Raw genomic sequence first — 23,987 nt, 5'->3', positions numbered from 1 at the left:
TGGAGCCAGGGCAGGGGAGTTCCATGCTCTCTAAAGCTCTTGTCCAGAAGCTTCTCTAATCTTCCAGAAGAAAGGCACCAGGGTATAAAAAGGGGATCTTCAGTACTCTTCTGGAACTGTGCACTTTGCCCGGAAGAAGGGCTGCTGTGCTGCTGTGCTCATGGAAGGACTGCTGCTTTGTTGAACTGCTGCCTTGCTGCCTTGTTGTCCTCTAGCCTGGGAGAGGAGAACTGGACCCGCAACTTCATCTTGAAGCCTGGGCTAGCAAAGTGACACGATTGGCTAGTCTGCTGGTCTCCTGAATTTAGCCCCAGACACAGAAACGGGTCCCTTATATCCTGCACCTGTACCTGGCTGAAGTGTGTTCCTGACCCCCAACTGGTGCCCCTCAGGTCCTGAACCCTTGGTGTGGCCTTGGAGAGCAATATTAAAGTTTTTAGGTTCTTCACAACCACAAACGGGCCAGTTCAGGCCAAGACCTCGCTGCCTGAACCACCATTCAACATGAACTGCTGGCAGCCGCCTCGTCACTCTACAGCATCGATCATTCAAGAGGACTGCCAAAGCAAAGCTCCAGCAATGCTTATCGGCAACGCCTGGCCTGCTCTTTGTGCTGCTTCACAGCCTTCCACGACACTCCCCCTGCTCCTTCCAGCCCCATCCACTAGAACTTGGACTCTTGGCACTGATTTGAAAAGGTAAACTTTCAGCTGGTCTAATCTGGTGACTGACCCGGTCCAGCATTACCAGATAGCCATAGTTGGCACTATTTTCACTAAAATCTTTAAAAATTTATAGCACCAAGGCTACTGATTGGATTTTGTTGCTATGGTGTCAAATAATTAAATAATATTTGCTCTATTTGTCTAACTTGGTGTGAGATTTCTCTTGTGTTGCGTTTTTAATTTATTACTGTTTGTGTGCTGCTTAAATACTTTACACATTGTCACTAAGTTCATTTTGACTATTTTTGTACAGCACTACTCAGGGTTAAACACAAATTAATTTAGTGACTCTTTGTGGTTCACCTTTCAAGGAATTCTGGCTTTTGCTTCACAAGGGTTAACACCCGGGTCAACCAGCAACCCAATTTCTCACAATTACAAATATTTAAAATGGGTACATGCTCAGATATCCACTGGGCGATAATGCATTGTCAACATACGTTTTCCCCCTCATTTGCTTTTGGACAGGCTTTTTCTTCGGGGCACAACTTACCTTGAAACATACCTGTGCAACGCACATCAGTTGTGCTCAGCTTTTACCTTTTTTCCATGCATTAATACTTGCACCCTTAACTTAGCGATTTGGAAACAATGCTCAGTAAATGGAGCTCAATGACCTAAAAATGGGGAATACCAATGTTTTGGCATTTAACTGTTAGTTAAACATTTTTAAAAAACCATATGCACTTTTCTCACCTGCTTCAGGTTTGCCACATGCTTTACTATAGACGAGTAGAAGTTGAAGCATATGCATAATTATCAAAGAGATAGCATTGTATATATATATATAAAAGTTCAAGGTTTTCCAATGTGTTTGACGAGCACTACAGGGCCGGCAATGCCACGTAGACATCACCTGCTTACGAAGTGCGGCCTGACGCATTTTGCAGTTTTGCTTTCTCAAAGGTGGGTCTCCTCTAATGTCCAGCAATATGCACAACCATTTGATTAAAAGAAGCCGCCTCTTGATAGGCCTGCCTTCTCCCACAGAATTGTCGCATGTGTAGTCTTGGTGTTTGCATTAATTCACCTTGTATAGGTGACAGGCAAGAGAGGATTCCTAATGCTTGCCCATGATGAGCTCCGTGAGCTGGTAAGTCTTTTTTCCGGCACCAGTCCTCCCAAAATAATCTGTGCTGATTCCCAACTGCTCTGCCCACTTTGATTATCGCGGAGGTGCTGCCCCCGCGGCTGGAAATGCAGCGTATAGATTAAAGCTCAAGGTTTTCCAACGTGTTTGAGGAGCATTCAAGGGCCGGCAATGCCACTAAGACCTCTACTACTAACGAAGTGCGGCTTGGTGCATTTCGCTGGTTAGCTTTTTCAAAGGCCGGTCTCCTCTATTGTCCAGCAATATGCACAACCATTTGATTAAAAGAAGCCGCCTCCTGATAGGCCTGCCTTCTCCCACAGCACTGTGGTATGTATAGTCTTGGTTTTTGCATTAATTCACCTTGTATAGGTTCCAGGCAAGAGGGGATTCCTAATGCTTGCCCATGATGAGCTCCGTGAGCTGGTAAATCTTTTTTCCGGCAGCAGTCCTCCCGAAATAAGCTGGACTGATGTCCAACTTCTCGGCCCGCTAGGATTTATTTCCTCCTATGGCAACAACAAGAAGGAGCCGTAGGAGGAAATACGTCCGAAAAATTGGGCACGGAAACAAGACTAATGAAACAAAAGAAGGGGAAATAAATGAGGATTTACAAATAATTAATCTTTCTGGAAGACCTATCACGACCTCGGAGACATCACTACTAAAGAAAGGAATAAATTACTGTCCGACTCAACGAATGGACATGGCACAAACACGAATTGACTTGTACCTATAAATTCGAAAAATTAAATTGGCCAAATTTTTCGAGGAACAAAAAAACAAACCAAAAATACCGACGATACAAGCAAAACCAACATCTACATTGCAAGTAAAGCAATCGGAAGCATATATGACAGTATTAAACCTTAATGCAGAGGAGGGTCAGGAAATCAGCATTGATACCGCTATAACCCAACTAGGAGCCGGAACAAGTAATTTAAAAGCCAAATCCAAATTTTACCCTCAATTGACACCTGGAAACAAGATAGATATATTTCAGGAAGCAGTCATCCATGATTTGTATAAATTGGCCAAAGTGAATGGAAAAGACAATCCGTCAAAACAAGAAAGAGTAGCCCTAACCTCCTTAAAAAGTGATCAAACCTTTGAAATCAAAACAGCGGACAAAGGGAGAAACATAGTATTATGGAGTAAGAACTTATACGTGGCAGTAGCTATGGGACAACTGAATAACCCGTATACTATGAGAATCTTAAAACAAATCCGCAGGATAAAATAAAAAGAGAATTGGATAAAAATCTAATCCAATGGGAAAATGAGGGCCTAATAGATGCCGATGAAAGAAAATATTTGACAGTGGATTTTCCCAAAACAGCAACATTGTATTTTCTGCCGAAAGTACATAAAGATGCCACCAAACCACCAGGGAGACCCTTCGTGTCAGCTAATGGATCCTTACTCGAACCTTGGTCAAACTTTATTGATTTTTACCTGAGTCCTCAAGTGAAACTGCTGAAATCTTACATAAAAGATACAACGGACTTCCTTGGTGTTTTGGAACAACTAACCTAGCAACCTAACTTCATTATGATCACTATGGATGTGATTGCCCTATATACGAACATTGACAATGAATTAGGCCTAAACGCATGTGAATATTTTCTCAGGTAACGGAACATCCATTACCAAAAGCACAATGAGATGCTGATAACCATGATAAGAAGCGTACTCACAAACAACATATTTATGTTTGGGGACCAACTATATCGACAAAAAAATGGAGCCGCGATGGGCTTCTCTTTCAGTCCAAACTATGCCTGCACAGCCATGGGGTGGTGGGAAGAGACAACAGCATGGGAAGAAAAACATCAAACATTTACCAAACATATCATCACTTGGAAAAGGTTCATTGACGACCTGTTCATAGTATGGGATGGAGGAGAGGAAAAATTCCTGGAATACTTCACCATTCTAAATAACAGTACGTCATGTATAAAATGTACATATACCATAAATCATAGCAGAGCTGTTTTTCTTGACACGGAAGTGTATATAAACAACAACCACTTGCAAACCACACTCCACCGCAAATGTACAGCAACCAACGCAACCCTTGAAGCAACCAGCTTCCACCAGCAGTCTTTGATTTCAAGTATCCCTTATGGGGAATTTCTCCGATTAAGAAGAATCTGTAGCGAAAATACGGAGTGGTTAAATCAGAGTACCAATTGCATAAAACGCTTCCAGAGGAGAAAATACAACAAAAAGGTTGTACAATGTGTTGGGAGAAGGCAAACCAGTCAACGAGAATGGATTGTTTAAAAAAGAAACAGAACAAAACCATCATGGAAGAAGAACCAATTAGATTAATCTTGGACTATAGTTTGGAAGCCAAACAAATAAACCAAATACTGAGAAAGATTGGAAAATTTTACAACTTGATCAAACAATTGGCCGCAAAATGGGTAATAACCCGGTGATCACATACAGAAGGGCAAAAAATCTACAGGACCAACTGGTCCACAGCCATTTCTAAAATTCAAATAAAAAGAAACAATGGTTGCAAACCAGAGGCTTCATCAAGTGCTATAATTGCAAGGTATGCAAGATCGCAAAACCAACAACTGAATTAACAATGCCAAACAAGAAAACTTGGAAAATCAGGGAATGCATAACCTGCAACAGTAAGTATACAATATACATGATTGAATGCCCATGCAACTTGAGATACATCGGCAGTACTATTTGTGAATTAAAAAAACGTATCTTGGAGCATGTGCGTGCAACGATCCACAAGGATAGGAGCAATGCCGTTGCCAAGCACATGGAGGCCAATCACAGTGGAGACTGGAAGCAATTGCGTTTCTGGGGACTGAAAACTATGGCTCTCTCGGACAGGGGGGGCCACAATGAAAAACTTCTACGACGTAAGGAATCCAGACACATATTGGCTTTCAGAACAATGACCCCATTGGGCCTCAACCAGTCGGAAGAACTCTATATACACCTCTAGGGGACTCTAATGTACAGTGAAATGAAATAATGTTGTTTCTGTTGGACATCTCACTTATCCAGATTTTATTCAACTTTATAATTGTTAATGTTTACTATCCCCTCACTTCACTTGCCCTCACATTTTGGAAACTTGATGCTCACACACATCATATGCTCGAATACAGTAATTGGCCCACTGGAGGGCAGTACTTTTGATTGATGACGAAAAAAGACATACATCTATCCATCCTGATTAACCATATTATCCATTTTGGTAATTGACTATATACCAAATAATTTTTGAAAAGGTTACCAAGTTTGAAATGTTTGAAAATGCCTTTAATTGTTGAAATGATTCAAAACACTACAAATCCCATAATGCAATTTATGACACACCCACAGAGGGCGTGAATCATGGTTTCAGGAAATGTTTTAAAATATGTGAGCACACACACACACAAACTGACCGTGATCAAGACTGCGGACGCTGTCGAAACGCGTTGTTTTTTTTGTTTTTGACCCCATGGATTAATAAATCACTTGAAGAAAACTATTTGCAGCGTGGTGCTGGACCTTCTTTGAATTGCGACTCCGCCATTCTTTCCCTCGAGGGGGAGAATTTTGTTGAAATATATATATATATATGCAACACACCCTTCTTCACTCGAAAGAAAGCAGGCCACACGGGGAACATCAAGGAAGCTGCTTTATTTCACAAGTTGTGGCGAATGCATTTCGTCATGTAAATGCCTTCTTCAGCGCCCAAGCAGTCAAAGTCTGATCCTTTGCGCCACTGCGCGTCCAAACATTTATGTAGGTAATCCTAAAACAAGCTCCGCCCCCAACAAGGATGTTGACACACCTGATGCAAGTCCGTGATCTTCCGTGGACTGCAGGACCCAGAATGCACGCTGAGGCTCGCCGTCCAGCATGAGGTGGGATGCCTCAAAACCACCTGTTTCTCTTCCCAACACCCGGGCGAGCCCAGGCTAACCGATCCCTCGGTAAACACAAAACTGCCAACAGCAGGATGCCAGTGAAGTCCGGGCCGCTTAAAGGAGCAGGGGCCTCTGAAACACGCCTCTGGCCGACGTGATAATTGTGCAACACACCCTTCTTCACTCGAAAGAAAGCAGAGGCCACACGGGGAACATCAAAGAAGCTGCTTTATTTCACAAGTTGTGGCGAATGCATTTCGGCATGTAAATGCCTTCTTCAGCGCCCAAGCAGTCAAAGTCTGATCCTTTGCGCCACTGCGCGTCCAAACATATATATATATATATATAATAATTCACAGTCCCTGGATAATGCCATCAGTGATGTCATTTGAGATGTCCTCAGTGATGTCATCAGTGATGTCACTGACTGTGTCTTGAATGATGTAATATGTGACGTCATCAGCAGTGCTTTGCAGGGGCGCGAGTTTTAGTTAGCTGAACTAACTATAATGGGGGAATTTCTCTGATTTTGTACGAGTGAAATGTCCAACTAACTATAACGTCCCTGAAACCTATGATTTTTTTCAGTGAATTTATATATATATTTAAATACACTGAAAAACCCAGAAGTTACAGGGAAGTTATATTTAGGCTGATGTTTCACTCATACAAAACCAGAGAAATTCACCTGTTATAGTTAGTAAGCTAACTATAACTCGTGCCCCCGCAATGAACTGCTTATGACCTCACATATTACATCACTTATGACAAGGTCAGTGACATCACTGATGACATCATTGATGACATTTCAAATTAAATCACTGATGACATCATCCAGTGACTGTGAATGTTTTTAAAATGTTTATGAGAGTTAAATGTATATACCAAGGTGTATTGGTGAATCACTGGGTGTATGAGTGCCTGCATGGATGATTCAGTGGGTGCTTGCTTGGCTAGCTGTATAAGTGAGTGATTAGGTGCCTCAGTGAATGTAAGGGTGAGTGACTAGGTTGTGTAAAAGTCTGTATCAGTCTGTCAGATGACTTAGTGGCTGTATGGGTTGGTGAGTGGGTACATGAGTGGCTGTATGGGTTATTGATTGGTTGTCCAAGTACCTGCATGGGTGTATGAGTGTCTGGTTGGGTGGATGAGGGGATGTGTGACTGCCTGCATGGATAAGTGACTAGCTGAGTCAGTGGCTGTATGGGTTAGTGAGCGTGTTTGTGGGGGACTGAGTGTGGACTTCACCGGAAATTCCACCTCATCCCATTGAATAGGAGCCGATAAAAATTCACTCTGCTCTTGTGACAGCTTAGAAGTATCAACTCCTGATAAAAAGTCCTCCACTTCCATCTCTATCCTAGGACTCGAAATATCCTCCTTTTACGGATTGGTATAGTAATTTAAAAACACTACCTTTACACCCTCTTGAGTGTCGTAGACTACCCCCATTTGATCTTGAATTTTTACAACACGACTCTGTATATTTCGCTGATGGAGTCTCTTGGAAAGAACCCTGCCAGAGTTCTCACCGAGCTCAAACATCGTTGTACGGTATTGTAGATATTTTGTGGCAAGTTCCTGTCCAAAGGACTCCAAAAGTCTGGCTTTCATGATTGCAACTTCCTGTTGACAAGACTCTATGTTGTGACCATGCTTAATTTTAAGAGCGAGTTCTACTTCAGCATCCCTTAACTCCTTCACACGGCTCTTAATCAAATCTTGCTCTATCTTCCACCTATGTGAGGAAAAGCTTTTAGTTTCTCCTCTCAGGCCAGCTTTCAAAGTGTCCCAAACGGTCTGATCTGAAGCAGTGCCCCTATTAATATTTAAAAATTCGACTATCCATTTCCTGATATGAGCACAATAGGCCTCATCCAATAACAGCTTTCTTTCAAATGTCCACTCACGTGGAGGTTTTCTAATCCGTGGCCATGGGCATTCTGCTATCAATGGATTATGGTCCGATAAAATCCAGGAGGAGAAAAAATGGAAGAGACAGCTGCCACCTGCTCTGAAAGAAAAACATAATCTAACCTAACGTATTAATGGTAAAGCTTGTGGTCCAAATGCTGTGCCTCTTGAGTTCTATAAAATATTTCTGGGGGAGATTCGGTTAGACCTGCTTAATGTACTTAGAGCTGCACAGAAGGGTATTGTCCCGGAATCTTGCCAAGATACTACTAGTTCTGTTTAAAAAGAAAGGCAAACTGGAGCTTCTACCATCATCCTTTCGACCAACATCGCTAATTAATAGCGATTCTAAAATTTACTCAAAAATTCTGGCAGCTAGGCTAGCTCGGGTGATCACTCCCTCGGTCTCTATGCGCCAGCATGGATTTATTCCTGGGCGGGACACGTCTGACCATGTCAGACGTGTCATAGCTCTATTAGATTGGGCACAGGTCACGGCCTCTTCCCTCAGGGTGATCCTGTTGGACACCGAGAAGGAATTCGACAGGGTCTCCTGGGGGTTCTTGTGGGCCGTGCTTCAGTGGAAGGGATTTAGTACTGAATTTGTTCAGGCGATTCAGGCACTGTATACTTCCCCAAAAGCTGCACTTCGCATCACCGGTCAACGGACCAGCTCGTTTTCTATAAGCAGGGGCACACGACAAGGGTGTCCATCCTCACCTTTATTATTCGCTCTTTATATCGATCCATTTCTGAGTAAGATAGAGGCGAACCAAGGCATAATACCGATAAGGGTTGGTGGCATGACATATTGCACCTTAGTGTATGCAGACGATATAGTCGTTTTAATATCCGATGTTCCCTCTGCATTCAACGCACTTAAGATCTTGACTGAGCACTTTGGAGCAGTGTCAGGGTACAAATGAAATGTATCTAACACTCAGGTAGTTCAGACACCTGATATGCCATTAGCCGATGCTCCAGTTGTCCCATATCTTGGGGTTCGTATAACTGCTGCAGTTGTATCTATTACGGATTTAAACATCCTCCCGGTGGTAGAGGCGGTTAATACTAAATTAGAGCGGTTAGACCACCTTCATCTTTCTCTATACGGGCGATGCAGTGTCCTTAAAATGTTAGTACTCCCGAAGTTTTTATACCTTTTTAGGACGATTCCTTTAGAATTGTCTCAAAGTAGTCTGAGTAAGGCAGATAGGATTTGCTATAGATTTTTGTGGGGGTATAGGCGCTCACATTGGGCAGCTAAGTGGATGTGCCTGCCCCGGGATTGTGGTGGCTGGTCTGTACCACATTTATTACCTTACTATTGGGCAGCTATGGCTCAGACACTGGGTGTACCGCTACTTGGAGATAAGGCAGTTGAGCCACTATGTAATCATCCGACCATCTTTGAGATAGGCTTAGGTGCTGAAGCCAAGGGTATTCTATTGGGGGTGTTAGAACCAAGCTATTATAAAAGAACAAGATTCAAGGTCATTATGGCTATGTTTGTCATCTGGCGGAAAATCAGGCGGAATCTACGTATCCCCAATTTGAATATTTATACCCCCTTTAAAGCTGCTCGACTTCTACCTGGCATATTTCAGGATCAAACGATGTCTAGATGGCAAGTGCTTGGAGGGGATTTAGTTGGGGATGATCAGTTTTTATCTTATGTTTCTTTAAAGGATAAATTGAAGTTCTTATCACGTGATTTTTTAAAATATCTTCAGATTCAAAAGCTTTCTTCATAAATCTCTGAAGGCTGCACCTACCATGTTAGATAAACTCCCCATTATAGATTTAATTAAAAAAAGAAGTAGAATAGGAATGCTGTATCAGAATTTATTATCTATTTTTCCTGATGATTTGTTGGTCCAAAATGTTAAGTGGGAAGGTAAGCTTGGAAGGACAGGTAGTGATTTAAGACCAGCTCAGGAGCTTGCCAGTGAGGTTTTGGTTTCTGGAACCCTTAGAACCCAAAGTGATATGGCAATGTTAGACCTATATTACACACCGGCCAAAATCTCAAAATGGGGTAGTAGAAAGGGAGATTCTTGTGCAAGGAGTGGGCTATGTGCAGCGGATATTATTCACATGTTTTACACTTGTCCATCCCTTTCTGGTTTTTTGGCAGACACTGAGCGTTTTATTAATTCTACGCTCAAGATTAATTGTAGGCTGTCTCCAGAACTGGTGATATTTGGTGTGGATGTTGAAATCAATGAGGAAATCAGAAATTCGCGACATATATCAGCTTTTTTGTTTATAGCTGTGTCCCAGATCCGGTTGTGTATAACTTCTCAATAGTTGTTCCCTGAAGCTCCCACCTTCATGAATTGGCGAGCTAGATTATTAGCTATTCATAGGCTTGAAGTGTCAGTCTTTTCTTTAAAGGGCAGGAGGAGGAGGGAGATAGCTTCTAGGATATGGGCATCGGTCGAAGATTAGATTAATTGAAATTGAGAAATTGAAATTGTAGGATAAGCTTATTTATTCCACTAATGCTTATGTTTTTTTTTTACCTGTTTGGAGATTAGTATTTCTGTGTCTCTCTTTTTTTTCCCATTACCTGCTTTATTAGCTCATAAGACATTTTTTCTAAGATTGATCGCTGTAATAATTTAATTTTCTCTCTTTTTTTTTGTCTCTTGATGTTTTATTGCCATGACTGCACTGTTTTGGATGTAAACCCCTGTCAATAAAATAAAAAAATTTAAAAAAAGAGAATATGAATGACTGTATGTAGGAGTGATTGTGAGAGTGGCTGTATAGGTGAGCATGTGTTTATGTCAGTGACTGTATAGGTGTATGAAAATGTGTTAGTATCTGTATGAATAAGTGATTGGGTGTGTGTATAACTGCATAGGTGACTTAGTGGCTGTGTGATTTACACTATTGGTGAGTAAGTAGGTGTGTGAATAGCTCTATGGGCGACTTACAGTGTGTGAGTGGCTGTAGCGGTATATGAATGGATATATCAGTGAGTGAGTTGGTGTATGAGTGGCTGTGTGAGTGACTGAGTGGATGTGTGTGTAGACCTATGTCTCAGTGAGTGGTTGTATATGTATCGGTATGGGTGTGTCAATGGTTTTAAGAATGGAGTGTGAAAGTTGGACTGGGTGTATGAAAGGGTATATTGGTGTGTGAGTAGGTGCATCAGAGATTCTGTAGATGATGTCATCAGTGATGTCATTTGAGATGTCATCAGTGATGTCACTGACCATGTCATGAATGATGTAATGTGTGAGGTCATAAGACGGATGTGCGGGTTAAAAGTAGCTCAGTAACTATAACAGCTTCATTTTTCTATTTTTTTATGAGTGAAATGTCAGCCTAACTATAACATCCCTGTAACCTTTGGCTTTTACAGTGAATTTTTAAGGTTGTTTAAATGCTAATGCCTAACTATAAAATCCCTGTAACCTTTGTTCCTTTCAGTGAATTTCTGTGTTTTTTTAACTTGTAGTCTTGTTTACAGAGTGATGGAGAAAGGGGGCTAGGCCAGCTGTGTAGGACATACAAGAGATACCAGGAGGGCTTCTTGACCCCATGGTCCCTGAGGAGTAAAGTGGACTTTATGCCTCAACCAGTAGTACACCACATGCCATGTTTGCAGAATGATAGAGAAAGGGGGCATGGCCTCTGAAGATCTCTTAGAAAATCCCACTGTGTGGGTCTTATTGGAGACAACAAGAGGGATAATTGGCCCACAAGAACATCATTGGGGGCCAACTAACTATCCTGTTAGCTCCAGTAAGTCCCACACAGCAGGATTGCTGAGATCTGGTGGGATGCCGCAGCCCCTTTCTCCACCACTCTGCAAATGCACATTCTGGTGCACTACTAGTTGGGTTATGATGTCCCCTTCGCACTGGAGGGCCCCTGGTGGCCAACTAGTCCTCTTGTTGTCTCCAGTAAGACCCACATAGCTGGTTTGCTGAGAAGTTGACAGAGGCCATGCCCCCATTCTCAACCACTCTGCAAACACATCTCCTGGTTCACGACTAGCCATACGGTCCCCTCCGCAGCTGATTTGGCCCCTGGGACCCCATCACCCGGGCCCAGACCTTTCTTTTTTTTTTATTATACATTTTTTTTTAAGGAATTGGAGGGGCCACATGGCCTCCCTTCTCTGGTCCAGTTTCAGCCCCAGGTACCCCAACCCCAGGGGCCCAGCCTTTTAATTTTTTTTAAATATTTATTTAAAGGGAGGGGGCGAGTGGCCTCCCTCCCTGCCAAGTTTTGGCCCCAGGAACTCCATTCCTTAGTCCTGCCCCTTTTTAAAAAAAATAAAACATTGGAGGGGGGCCATGTGCCCTCGGTGACCACATTCCCCTGAGCTTGGCCTGTAGTGTGGGTGCCCTGGTCCCAACCCAGGGCACCCACTGCCAATGTTAGGGACCGCAGGGGGAGCCTGAAGGCCAGTGCGGTCCCTGCTGGCTCCCCGCTTCCTATGAGAGCTGGCATTGCTTTGGGATCTTGGGAGCTGCTGACACGTAGCTCCCTAGATCCCAAAGCAATGTCTGTCTCCTTTATCAATTCACAGCGGGCAGGGAAACAGACATTCTCTGCTTTCTGCAAGCGCTTGCTGAAAGCAGAGAGTTTGCTATGGCTTGGCTGGAGCACTGCTGCTGCCTAGACATAGCAAGCTGCAATGTCCTGGGGGTGTGCATCCCAGGACATTGCTGGAGCCGGCTCTGGGGGATGGCAGTCCCCAAGCCCCATGTATGGCCCGGAGGAGGACCCGCGGGCCCACTCCCATTTTTTTTATTATACTATTTGGCCCTGGGGAGCTGATGGTCCCTGGGCTGGGGAAATTCTGTTAGGCCCCTCGCATGAAATTTTAAAGCCCTGGTTAGGTTCTGGTCCCTGGGCCAGGGGGGTCCTTGAAAACCCCCTAAACATTAGCCCCGGGGTGGTGGTGGTCCCAAGGGCTTGGGTGAGGCCATAGGGCCTCCCCCTCATGTTTTTAATAATTAGCCTCAGGGAGGTGGCAGTCGCCAAGTCTGCGGGGGCCATGCGGCCCACCGTACCTCTTTCATTAAGTTTGTTACGGAGAGGTGGCAGTCCCCAAGGCGCGGGGAGGTCCCATAGGCACCCCCTGCATTACCACATAAACTGCCCCAGGAAACTGACCCACCGAAGGCCTTTAATTTAACGAAGCGAGGGAAACGCATTTCATTTTTTAAAATAAATTCCGCAGGAGTCACGGATCCAATGCGAATACTGCAGAAAATTATAACAATATGTGCTTTTTTGACTCTGTGGGATCGCCCCCTCCTCCCAAGAGGCATTGGGAGTCAGGGTGCTTCTACCCTGCCCTCTTTTCTTTTTTTAATGTTTTTTCTTGTGACTTGGCTGAACCGAGTCACAAGATGGTTGCCAACACTTCTTGGATTGAAGTGTTGGCAGCAAATCAGATCTCAGGCATGAGATCGGGAGGGGTCTAGGATCCTCAGTTGTATATCTGAGAAATCTTTGAATTTTTCAGCAACTACTGAACGATTTACACCATTTAACAAAAAGTGCATTTTCTGGGCCAAGAGCTACTTTTCTGCCAAATTTGATGTAATTCCGAACTGCAGTTCGGCTGTAGCCGTGTCCGAAGTTTCCTATCAATACTAACATGGAGAACAAACCTTTTGGATCCTCCTCTTTTTCTCGGCCCACGCTTGACGGATCAACCCGAAATTAGCAAGACAGCAGCTAAAATAAGCAACAAACTAGTTTTGAAAATTTCACAAAGATTCATCAAATGACACCAGAATTATTGGTAAATGAAAAAACGGTCTTCCTATATATATATATATATATATATATATATATATATATATATATATATATATATATATATATATATATATATATATATATAATATATGTATATGTATATAACATTTCAAGCACCTCAATACTCTTTTTGTGTAAAAGGTAGTTGAACAAATTAATGTCTGTGTAAAGATGTAGTTTCTTTTTTCCATCACTTTCTGGCACATTCAACAGCTATACATCTTGCCACTTCTAGAGACATTTGTGCTGGAAGAGGTCCCTAATATTATTTGCTTTTACTGTACAAATCAATTAATTAAATCCATGTGAATGTTGTATTAAATGTTTAAAACAGTTCTAGACCTAATATATATAACAGTGAGCTATATTTTTAAACAAGTCCTCATTATGTATTGTAACATCATAGTAGCTGAATGCAAAATTGTGTCATAACATCAATCAATAGGTTCATATGTGGTCACACCTGCATTATGATGGAAATATAAGCTAAACTGCAGTTGTGTCTTTTTGAAAATCTATGTATTTCAACAAGCATTTCTTTAATTTGTGCACACGTCTGACAACAAAGCGCTAGCTCAATAGGATCGACTATAATGCTATTCAATTTGTTTTGGCATTTTAGTGGCAATTATTGTAAAAGAGAAGGCATGCCAGGTCTAGTGGCTTGGTAGACTACTACATCCACTGTATGCATCTCACTTGGATCCCAAGGTCACAAGTTCAAATGCTAGTTGGTTCTGTTTAGTGTTTTCTCTTTTTAAGGTCAATAAAATGAGTTTCATAAAAACTGGGTAACAATGAACATCATAATCTGTAAATAATTCGAAGTGACCACTGGAAGTGAATGTTTTTTTCTGCAAATCTACCTGCTGTATACTGTAGCAAAAAACTGATAAGGATCTTGTCGACATTATTTTTCTTCAAACATCTCTTCCACTGCAAGCACCAGAATATGTTTGCTTTTAGAATGCCTTAACATGTCAACTTTTTTACTTTCTCTTTCTCAGGGGATATGATAATGAGGCGGCATACTATTGAAATTGCTGAATTTTATCGGGACCTTCTAGCAAAGTCACTCTATTGCCGTTTGTTCAGCTTTTTGGTCAACATTGCAAACTACTACCTCCAAAATCAAGATGATAACAGCAGGTATATGTTTATACAATATGCAAAGGATACAACTGTTAGCTATCATATTTCTATCTCTTTTTTATGACACATATATTATTAATAATGAAGACATGCCTGTGTCTTTCAATATCATATTTTTGGAAAAGCTCTAAATGCACTTTCTCTCAAGCACTACATTGTATCTCAGAACTGCTCTCTTGAAAATTCAACCTAGCATAAGGTCATTGCGAGACAAATGGTGCATATCAAATTTGTTATTCTATTCATAAACAACCAAACCTTTTCTAGACAATCTAAAATCTAACAGTTTAATACAGCCAATTTCGAGCAGAAATTCACAGCAATTGAAGAGTGTCAAAATGATCAATAGTGTTATCATATTTTGATTGTTTCTTCAATGATAATTTAAGTAGTTTGAAACTTTCTAAATTCATAAGTTGCTTTTATCTATCATGATTGTTCAAACTAGTAAAATTGTGCCAACCAATTAAAAATGGACCAAAGGTGAAACGGACCTAGTATAGTCCAAATGGCTTTGAAGTTGATAGGAATGATAAATGCTATTTTACGCAGGTTTTAAATTAGAGATATCAAAGGAAAGACAGTTAGTGATTTATTCGTGTATATTAGTTGTTGAATAAACTGGAAGACAGGTTTGTGGACTTTGGAAACAGGATACACAAATCTGTGTGTAGGATTGCAAAAGGAAAGAGAAAAAAATCAGTCTTTACGATTAATTTGAACGTTCCAGCCTCCTCGTCCCGCCGAACCTCACCTGCACATAAATACAGGTCGCTTCCTTGCGCGCATTGTTGCTGTATATTTTAAAACGATTTTGCTTTCATTTGGAACTTGCAACCCACCTTATTGATTGTTTTAGTTCTCCAGGCTCAGCCGACTTAGGCGCTGGCACTGTGATTGATTAAGGGAGGCTGACATCTTGGGGGAAACTTTGCAGGGGCACGTTCCAGCCTCCTCGTCCTGCCCAACCTCACCTCCACATAAATACAGGTCGCTTCCTTGCGCGCACTTTGAGACAGACACACCTTTCCTGAGGCGAAAAGCCGGGAAAGTGTGAGCGCTGCAATTTTACTTGTTGCTGTATATTTTAAAATGATTTTGCTTTCATTTGGAACTTTCAACCCACGTTATTGATTGTTTTAGTTCTCCAGGCTCAGCTGACTTAGGCGCTGGCACTGTGATTGATTAAGGGAGGCTGACATCTTGGGGGAAACTTTGCAGGGGCTACGTTCCAGCATCCTCGCCCCGCCCAATCCCCTCCTGTATAACATGGCCATCATTACCCGGCCGCGCAGCGGACTTGGGCAGCGGGCGCGCCGCGGGTGCACCACAGGTGCCCCAAAGGCAAGCCCGTCTGCGCCCGTCCGCGCCAGGCCGGGCCCATGGCCCACAATCCCTGGCCACAAATCACCGGCCCGATTGGTCTATTCTTTCGCCACGTTACATTAATTTTGCAAGCTGGTAAGGCAGGAAAGTATAATTATCCATAATGACCGGCAATGCCCGAGTTCTTGTATTGCTGGCAATTTTTACCTTGAGGTTCCCCAGCTTTGTCGACACCTGTCTGCGGGACTTAAGCCTCCTCAGTCCTGGCTTTTTTGGCAGTCTGAACTGCCGATCGTTAATTAAGCATAAAGGAAACATTTATGATCTTCTGTCTGAGGAGTTACCGGATGCCTTGTTTATCACTGAGACATGGCTGCATGACAGTGCGGGCCCTATATTGCGGAAGCCCTGCCCTCTAATTATGCGATTGTCAGGAGAGACAGACCAAAAAGAACGGGGCGGTATTGCGATCATTTTTAAAAAATCGCTGCAATGCACTCTAGAACCGGTCTCCCTGAGTTCCTGCGAGGCGGCTCTTTTTAAACTCACTTTGCTTCCTAATTTTACTCTTACCGGCCTTTTAGTTTACAGGCCGCCCGGCTCCGTTCAATCTTGGGCATTACAATTTTCTGACTCTATTGCTGCTATTTTGGTTAACTCAAGCAATTTTTTCATCATAGGAGACCTTAATATTCATCTAGATGATCCACAGAACAATATAGCCTTATAGCCCGCCGTAGAGGGCTATACCGGCTATTAAAGGCCCTCTCCAGCGTTAAAGGCCCCGAGCCGAAGGCGAGGGCCTTTAACAAGGGAGAGGGACTTTAATAGTGGTATAGCCCATCTACGAAGGGCTATAAGGCTATTAGAACATTCTGCCACTAGAGGGCAGAATGTTCTAACAAAAAAACAAAGCCTTTTGGGAGCGTGAGGGGATTGGAATCCCCTCAGCTTCCCTGAAGCCTTTGTTCACAGCCAGAGCTGTGAACAAAGAAACATTGGAATGTTGGAGCTCCAGGCTTATACCAGCCATTATAAGCCCAGAGCACTCCATTGTTTTCAATGGAGCTCCCAACATTCCAATGTTCTAATATAGGTAAAAATCTGATTGACGATCTCGCAGCTATGAAAATCACCCTGTGGAATTCGGGAGCCACCCACACAGGTGGTCATCTATTAGACCCCATCTTTTCCAACTTTACCCATTTAGACTGTTTTCCCGCCCTGCCCTTACACTGGTCAGACCATTTTCTTTTGAAATTTAGTTTGGCCACTCCCGCTGTCCCCATCTTTCCTAACTTGACAATAATGTCCGGTAAAAGGAACTGAAAAAAGCTGGACATGAACCATCTTAAATATGCCCTCGATTTTTCTCCAGCAAGTGACTTATTAAACACGGATGATGTGGAGATAGTGTCTTGTAAGATCAATACGTGGCTTTGGAAGGCCATAGACACTTGTCTGCCATTAGCATAAAAAAACGAATGCCCATAAATCCTCTGCGCCGTGGTTTAACGAATCACTTAAAGTTAACAAATCTAAATGTAAACGTCTGGAACGCCTCTGGAGGAAAGACTACTCTTTAGAGGCTGGGCAGACATATAGAAATGAACTTAAGCTTTATCACAATGCCTGTACAAAAACCAGAGCTGGTTATGTTGCTAAGACCATCTCCGAGGCAACAAACAAATCCAAAACATTGTTTAACTTAGTCAAAGAGCTGGCGGGCTCACAAACTATTGCTAAAACCCCTTTTTCTGAGCAATGCCCAATGTGAAGAACTGGCACAATTCTTCATAAATAAGATTGACATCATTTATTTAGATATATCAAAACATCTCCAGACGCTTGCTGCTACTAATACTGATTCAGACATTCCTGATTCGGACTTCACCATCCAGCCAGCCTTGACCTATGAGCCCCTAACATCCTGGCCGGAGTTGACAGTTCAAGGCCTACAAGAGATCTTGGGGAAATTGAAATCGGGCTCACCAGCTGATCCACTTCCAATCCCGGTACTGAAACTCCTGGATACCCCTCAACTTTCGGTCTTTTGAAATGCGCTAAACTTGTTCCTACTTAAGGCCTCCGTTCCGGCTATGTGGAAGCATGCCATGGTCTCACCTTTGTTATAAAAGCCTACAGCCGATCCTAAAATTCGAGCCAATTTCCGTCCCATCTCCCTCCTGCCTGCCTTCTCCAAAATTTTGGAGAAACATGTTCATTGCCATCTTGCCCAGTACACGGAGGCCAATGCTATACTTCATTCTTCTCAGTCAGGCTTCTGACCCGGATTCTCCACTGAGTCAACACTGTTGGGAGTGACGGAAACTATACGCCATGCCACTCCAGTTTGGACCTGGCCATTTGCAAATCAGTCTGGACCCTGTGCCTCATGGGAACAGTCCAGCCCGAACTGCCAAGCCAGGCCCTTCCATGAGGCACAGGGTCAGACTGATTTGCATATGCCCATGTCTTAACTGGGGTGGTGGAGTGAGCTAAAGAATGATGTTGGATTAAACCCAGATCTTTTGACTGAGGGTGAGTGCTTGCATTTTTCATCACTCCATCCATCATCCCCTTTGGTTTTGCTTTGCTCGCCCTAAGTTGGCAGGGTATGCCCAGACGTGGGTCCCTTGCTCACTTTGCCACTGTATTCAAGCTAGCCTGGCTGATAACAGCTGATTAGCCAGACCCCTTTCCCAGGATACTTGTTTCCGGTCCAAGAAAGACATGGATTGGCAGTTCGGACTGGACTGTTCCCATGAGGCACAGGGGTCCGACTGATTTGCATATGCCCATGTCTGAACTGGGGTGGTGGAGTGAGCTAAAGAATGATGATGGATTAAACCCAGATCGGTTGACTGGGTGTGAGTGCTTGCATTTTTCAACACTCCGTCCATCATCCCCTTTGGGTTTGCTTTGTTCGCCCTAAGTTGGCAGGGTATGCCTAGACGTGGGTCCCTTGCCACTCTGCCACTGGATTCAAGCTAGCCTGGCTGATGATGTCTGATTAGCCAGAAACCAGTCCCAGGATGCTTGTTTCTGGTCCAGGAAAAACATGGCTTGGCAGTTTGGGCTGGACTGTTCCCATGAGGCACAGGGTCAGACTGGTTTGCATATGGTCAAGTCTGAACTGGGGTGGCGGATTGAGCTAAAGAACGATGATGGATTAACCCAGATCAGTTGACTGGGGGTGAGTGCTTGCATTGTTCAACACTCCGTCCATCATCCCCTTTGGTTTTGCTTTGTTCGCCCTAAGTTGGCAGGGTATGCCCAGACGTGGGTCCCTTGCACATTGGATTCAAGCTAGCCTGGCTGATGACGGCTGGTTAGCCAGAAACCAGTCCTAGGATGCTTGTTTCCGGTCCAGGGAAGACATGGCTTGGCAGTTCGGGCTGGACTGTTCCTATGAGGCACAGAGTCAGACTGATTTGCATATGGCAATGTAAGAACTGGGGTGGTGGAGTGAGCTAAAGAATGGTGATGGATTAAACCCAGATCAGTTGACTGGGGGTGAGTACTTGCATTGTTCAACACTCCGTCCATCATCCCCTTTGATTTTGCTTTGTTTGACCCAAGTTGGCAAGGTATGCCCAGATGTGGGTCCCTTGCTCACTTTGCCACTGGATTCAAGCTAGCCTGGCTGATGACGGCTGATTAGCCAGAAACTGGTCCCAGGATGCTTGTTTCCGGTCTTGGGAAGACATGGCTTGGCAGTTTGGGCTGGACTGTTCCCATGAGACACAGAGTCAGACTGATTTGCATATGGCCATGTCTGAACTGGGGTGGGGAAGTGAGCTAAAGAATGATGATGGATTAAACCCAGATCAGTTGAGTGGGGTGAGTGCTTGCATTGTTCAACACTCCATCCATCATCCCCATTGGTTTTGCCCTTATAGTATTAGCCAGTTGGAAAAAAGTACTATTTCACACATTCATACATGTCTTTGTAGATTGGCCTCAACTTTCAGCAGTAACAATGGCTGTTTTACTTGAATATCTCTTTGTAAACACATGTCAAGACTTGAATTAGAAAATATCTTTTGGAAACATTTATTCATTTTAGGGTTTGGGTATTTTGCAAACATTGGGCCCAACTCACAAAAGTAATCTGAGATAAAATCCTAACGTTACGAATTTCGCTATTCACAAATGGCATTTAGGAGTAGTAAAGTTAGGATTTTTTCTTAAGTTTTGGTCTTAAGTCAAAATCCTAACTTAAGTTTAACTAACTCAAGTTACATTTAAGTTAGGATTTTGTTTTAAGACCAAAACTTAAGACAAACTTAAGACAAAATCCTAATTGTCCTACTCCTAAATGCCTTATGTAAATATCGCAAGTCGTAAAGTTAGGATTTAGTCTCAGATTACATTTGTGAATAGGGCCCCCTGTAGGCATCTCACTTGCAAGATCCCAATTTTTTGTTTTTCAGTAGTGGGCATCCTATACTTCCTCTTCCCTGATTGAACCCCAGGAATATCCCTCTAAAAAGCAATGAAATTAGAGAAACATGTCTTCTCTTTATTTTCACTTAGGGCCATATGTATCATACAAATTCGCATTCGAAAAGGCCGAAATTGACAGAATTTCGGCCTTTGCGAATGCAAATTTGCTAAATGAGATGTATGAATGAAAATCCGGTGCAAAATAAGGAATCGCAAAATTTGCAATCCCTTATTTTGCAATTGCATTTAAGGAATCGCAAATTTTGCGATTCCTTAAATGCAATGTATGAAGCTAAAAAAAATTGCTAATTGTCCCTAAGTAATCGCAAATTACCACCAACTTTAAGTTCTTTTCTTGATACATATGGCCCTTAATGACTAATATATTGCTAAATGAAAAAAATCAAAAATACTATTTTCTTGTCCTAATTTCATTTACTACAATAAGTCAAGAGGAAGTGTTATTGATGTATACCATTTAGGATTCTTACATTTGTGCACTGTTATATTGGGCCCTTTTATAATTTGTTGCACTCTTGATAGGTTTGGTGTGTATGTTGCCTGAAATTTAGATTACTCTTCGCTAAACAATGTTCCTCTGATTTGGCCCTTAATGCGTTAAGTTTCTTTCTACCATTGATGTTTTCAGTCATTACAACTATCTCTGCAATGTAAATGTAAATGTGTTTCGATTTATATAGCGCAACACTTTAACCCAGGGGTCTCAAGGCGCTTGCTTAGGGAACCCGTCCTGGTATTCCCCTGTGAGAAACCCCAGCCGGGTATCCACAAGGTGAAAGCCAGGCATCCCGCCGCGAGGGGCCATAGTGGAGATTAAGCAAGCTATTGCCCAGAGTCGCAGAGTGTGACCCCGTGAGTCGAGTAGGCACCGGAGCGAGAATTGTCGACTCCGTGGAATTTTGAGCCCGAGACCCGCCGAGGCGGGGAATCGAACCCTGGTCCACGGCCGATCTCAGCTTCCGGGTCTGCCGGCTCTAACCACTGAACCACGCTTCTCCACGGGCCAATGGGCAGTTTTGGTCTCCATCATATCTTTTGTCACAGTTTCTCACTAATCATTATTTAATTATAGATAGAAAATGTGAAATTTGCAAAATTATATTTTGCTTAGTTCTTCATATTACAGAATAGTTGCAAGAACTGTTGAAAAACACAATTCTGTAATTTAGCACTATATTTTAGAGCAAAATGTGCTATCTTGTCCATTTTGGACAGAGGGGTGCATTTTTCACTAAAAAAAGCACAAATATCAAGTGCAGTGAGCAATAGCTGATTTTATTCTTATCGCTTATGTTGTTCAAGTGCTACCACATTAGGATTTTTACCCAAACAGATTTTAAATTACACAACTTGGCATAATGAGGAAATTTTGTGAGTTTTTGATCGCAAGCTCAAAACAAAAGGTCCGAAATTATGCAAGATTATGCTAGCATACCCCAGGATGAGCAGAACATAAAATTACCATTTATTGTTGAATCATCCCTTATTGCTGTTCTCTAAATCAATCCCAATACCATGCCATTGTATTTGCTGTGAGTAACAAGAGGTTAGAATTGTTTTGCTCACATTAGCACTGTACGTGTCTGAGGGTGAGATTCTCTAGGAAGTTTTCTAGTCATGTTTTTAAAATGTTGACATTTTGTGGAAAAATAGCTGTGAAAGTTTCATATTTATTTTAATTGTAACACCTATTCTCTCCTATTTTCCATGAATGCTGATTCATCACTTGTGTCTTACCTCATTCTGAACTCCAAACCCAGATTTATCTTCTTCTGTCTTTCTCTCAGCCCTATTTTAGCACTGTTGGTTAAGCTCTTTGCTTCAGTGTGCACCTCTTTTATGTCACCCTTATCCCATTCAGACTTTTGTACTTGCAGTCTCTTTTCCATCCTGTTTTTTTCTCTACTATGGTCTGATGGCATAGTGGCAGTGCGTTTATATATATATATATATATATATATATATATATATATATATATATATATATATATATATATATATATATATATATATATATATATATATATATATATATATATATGCGCAGATGCAGCTCTCTCCTCAAAGCCGCGCAGCAGCCGCCGCAACAAAGCCAAGAAAGAAAGCCACGCCACTCCAACGTCCGTTATGGGCTAAAACGATTTTATTGCGTTCAAGACCACCAGATCCTACGCGTTTCGGGCGTCCGCCCTTGTTCACAGATCAAATGTCAGTAAGTTCTTAATGGCTTAAATACACAAAGTTTTTCCCAAACATTTTTTTACCACCATCACGTGATGAAGTGACATGAAAGACACACTACCAAACTCAGGCTGAGGCAGTCTTTCCTCTACATCAGTGCCACGTTAAAACACAACACAAAAATAACAGCATAAATGCGCTATTTTACATCTCAATCTAGATACAATGTACAATTCATTTTTTGATTTAAAAAAATAAATAAATATATGTAGTCTATAACAATATATATACATTATAAAAAACATATAGGTTGGGACCATGTGCAAACAACGCAATATTGACAGTTGTTAATAGTTCAATGATTAATAATCGAATGGCAAAGTATATACAAGCAAGATTATGATGATGAATCAATAAATCTCAATGCCAAGTTAATACAGTAATATAGTCCCAGAATATACAGACAAAACGTCTGCCCAATTTAATATCAGCATAAATGCTTATTGTACCGATTGTGATGAATTGCTTGTATCGTGGTCAACTGAAAACATCGTAAAATACGAAGGAGTTGAAGGGCTGCCTCCAATCATGCCCCATCAGTCTGTGTCCGAAATCGAACGTGCTACTAGTGTTAAGGAGATATGCGTGCCTCCTACAAAAATGAAAAAGGTGAAAAAGAAGGGGGGAAAAAAATTTGTTTTATGTGACAATGAATTTTATAAATTTGTTCTTTTTTTTATTATTCATAGTAACCATGGTAGGAGCCAAGGTTCCTAACCAATAGACACCATGGAAGTCATGATGGAATTGGAATGATTCAGTGAGAGTAAACTTGTACAGAAACTAAGAAAGCAGAGAAGTCAGATCCTGGCATAATGACTGACATACAGTATAGATAGACTAACACAAACCCATATGTATGGCCATTATAGGAACACATGTAGATCTTCCGTGGTGTTAAGACCATTAGGAAAGCGACTGTCCAGTTCAAGAATGAACTGGGATTCCAGTCGCCTCAGCATGAGATCCCTGTCACCCCCTCTAGTAGATTTCGGTACTGAGGCTATGACAAAATATGTTAAGCAGTCAAGATTATTCCGGTGGATGGTTTTAAAATGGCGGGCCACGGGATAGCTGCTATCGTTATTAACGATTGCGCGTAAGTGTTGGAGAATTCTGACATGCACCTGCTTACCTGTGCTCCCCACGTATCTGAGGCCACAGGTGCATGTCAGAACATACACTGCAAAATCTGTTTTGCAGTTGTGTTTCCCTTTGATTTCCACAGGGTCAGGTCTGAAAGGTGTAGAGTATTTGGTGGTGTTAATCCCAAATTTGCATGCTCTACAGCTAGAACACCGTGTGAAACCAGGCCTGGTCATCCAGTTATCTTGTTTGATTAACTCGGGAAAATCACGACTCAACTGGGTTCTCATACTG

General features: G+C 42.3%; 1 protein-coding gene across 1 annotated transcript in view; it reads left to right on the top strand.

Moving 5' to 3' along the window:
- The window catches only part of MYO16 (myosin XVI), a 2,821,299-nt gene that overhangs the window by 1,635,299 nt on the left and 1,162,013 nt on the right, over nt 1–23,987 (top strand). Inside the window, exon 20 of the mRNA XM_086934162.1 lies at nt 14,426–14,567. Within this exon, the coding sequence (XP_086790288.1) occupies nt 14,426–14,567 (142 nt within the window). The remainder of the gene's footprint in view (nt 1–14,425; nt 14,568–23,987) is intronic.

Source organism: Lissotriton vulgaris, chromosome 8 (assembly GCF_964263255.1).
Source record: "Lissotriton vulgaris chromosome 8, aLisVul1.2, whole genome shotgun sequence".
Classification (NCBI taxonomy): Eukaryota; Metazoa; Chordata; class Amphibia; order Caudata; family Salamandridae; genus Lissotriton; species Lissotriton vulgaris.
Note: the sequence above shows the minus strand (reverse complement) of the source record. Positions and strands in the feature narration are given on the sequence as shown.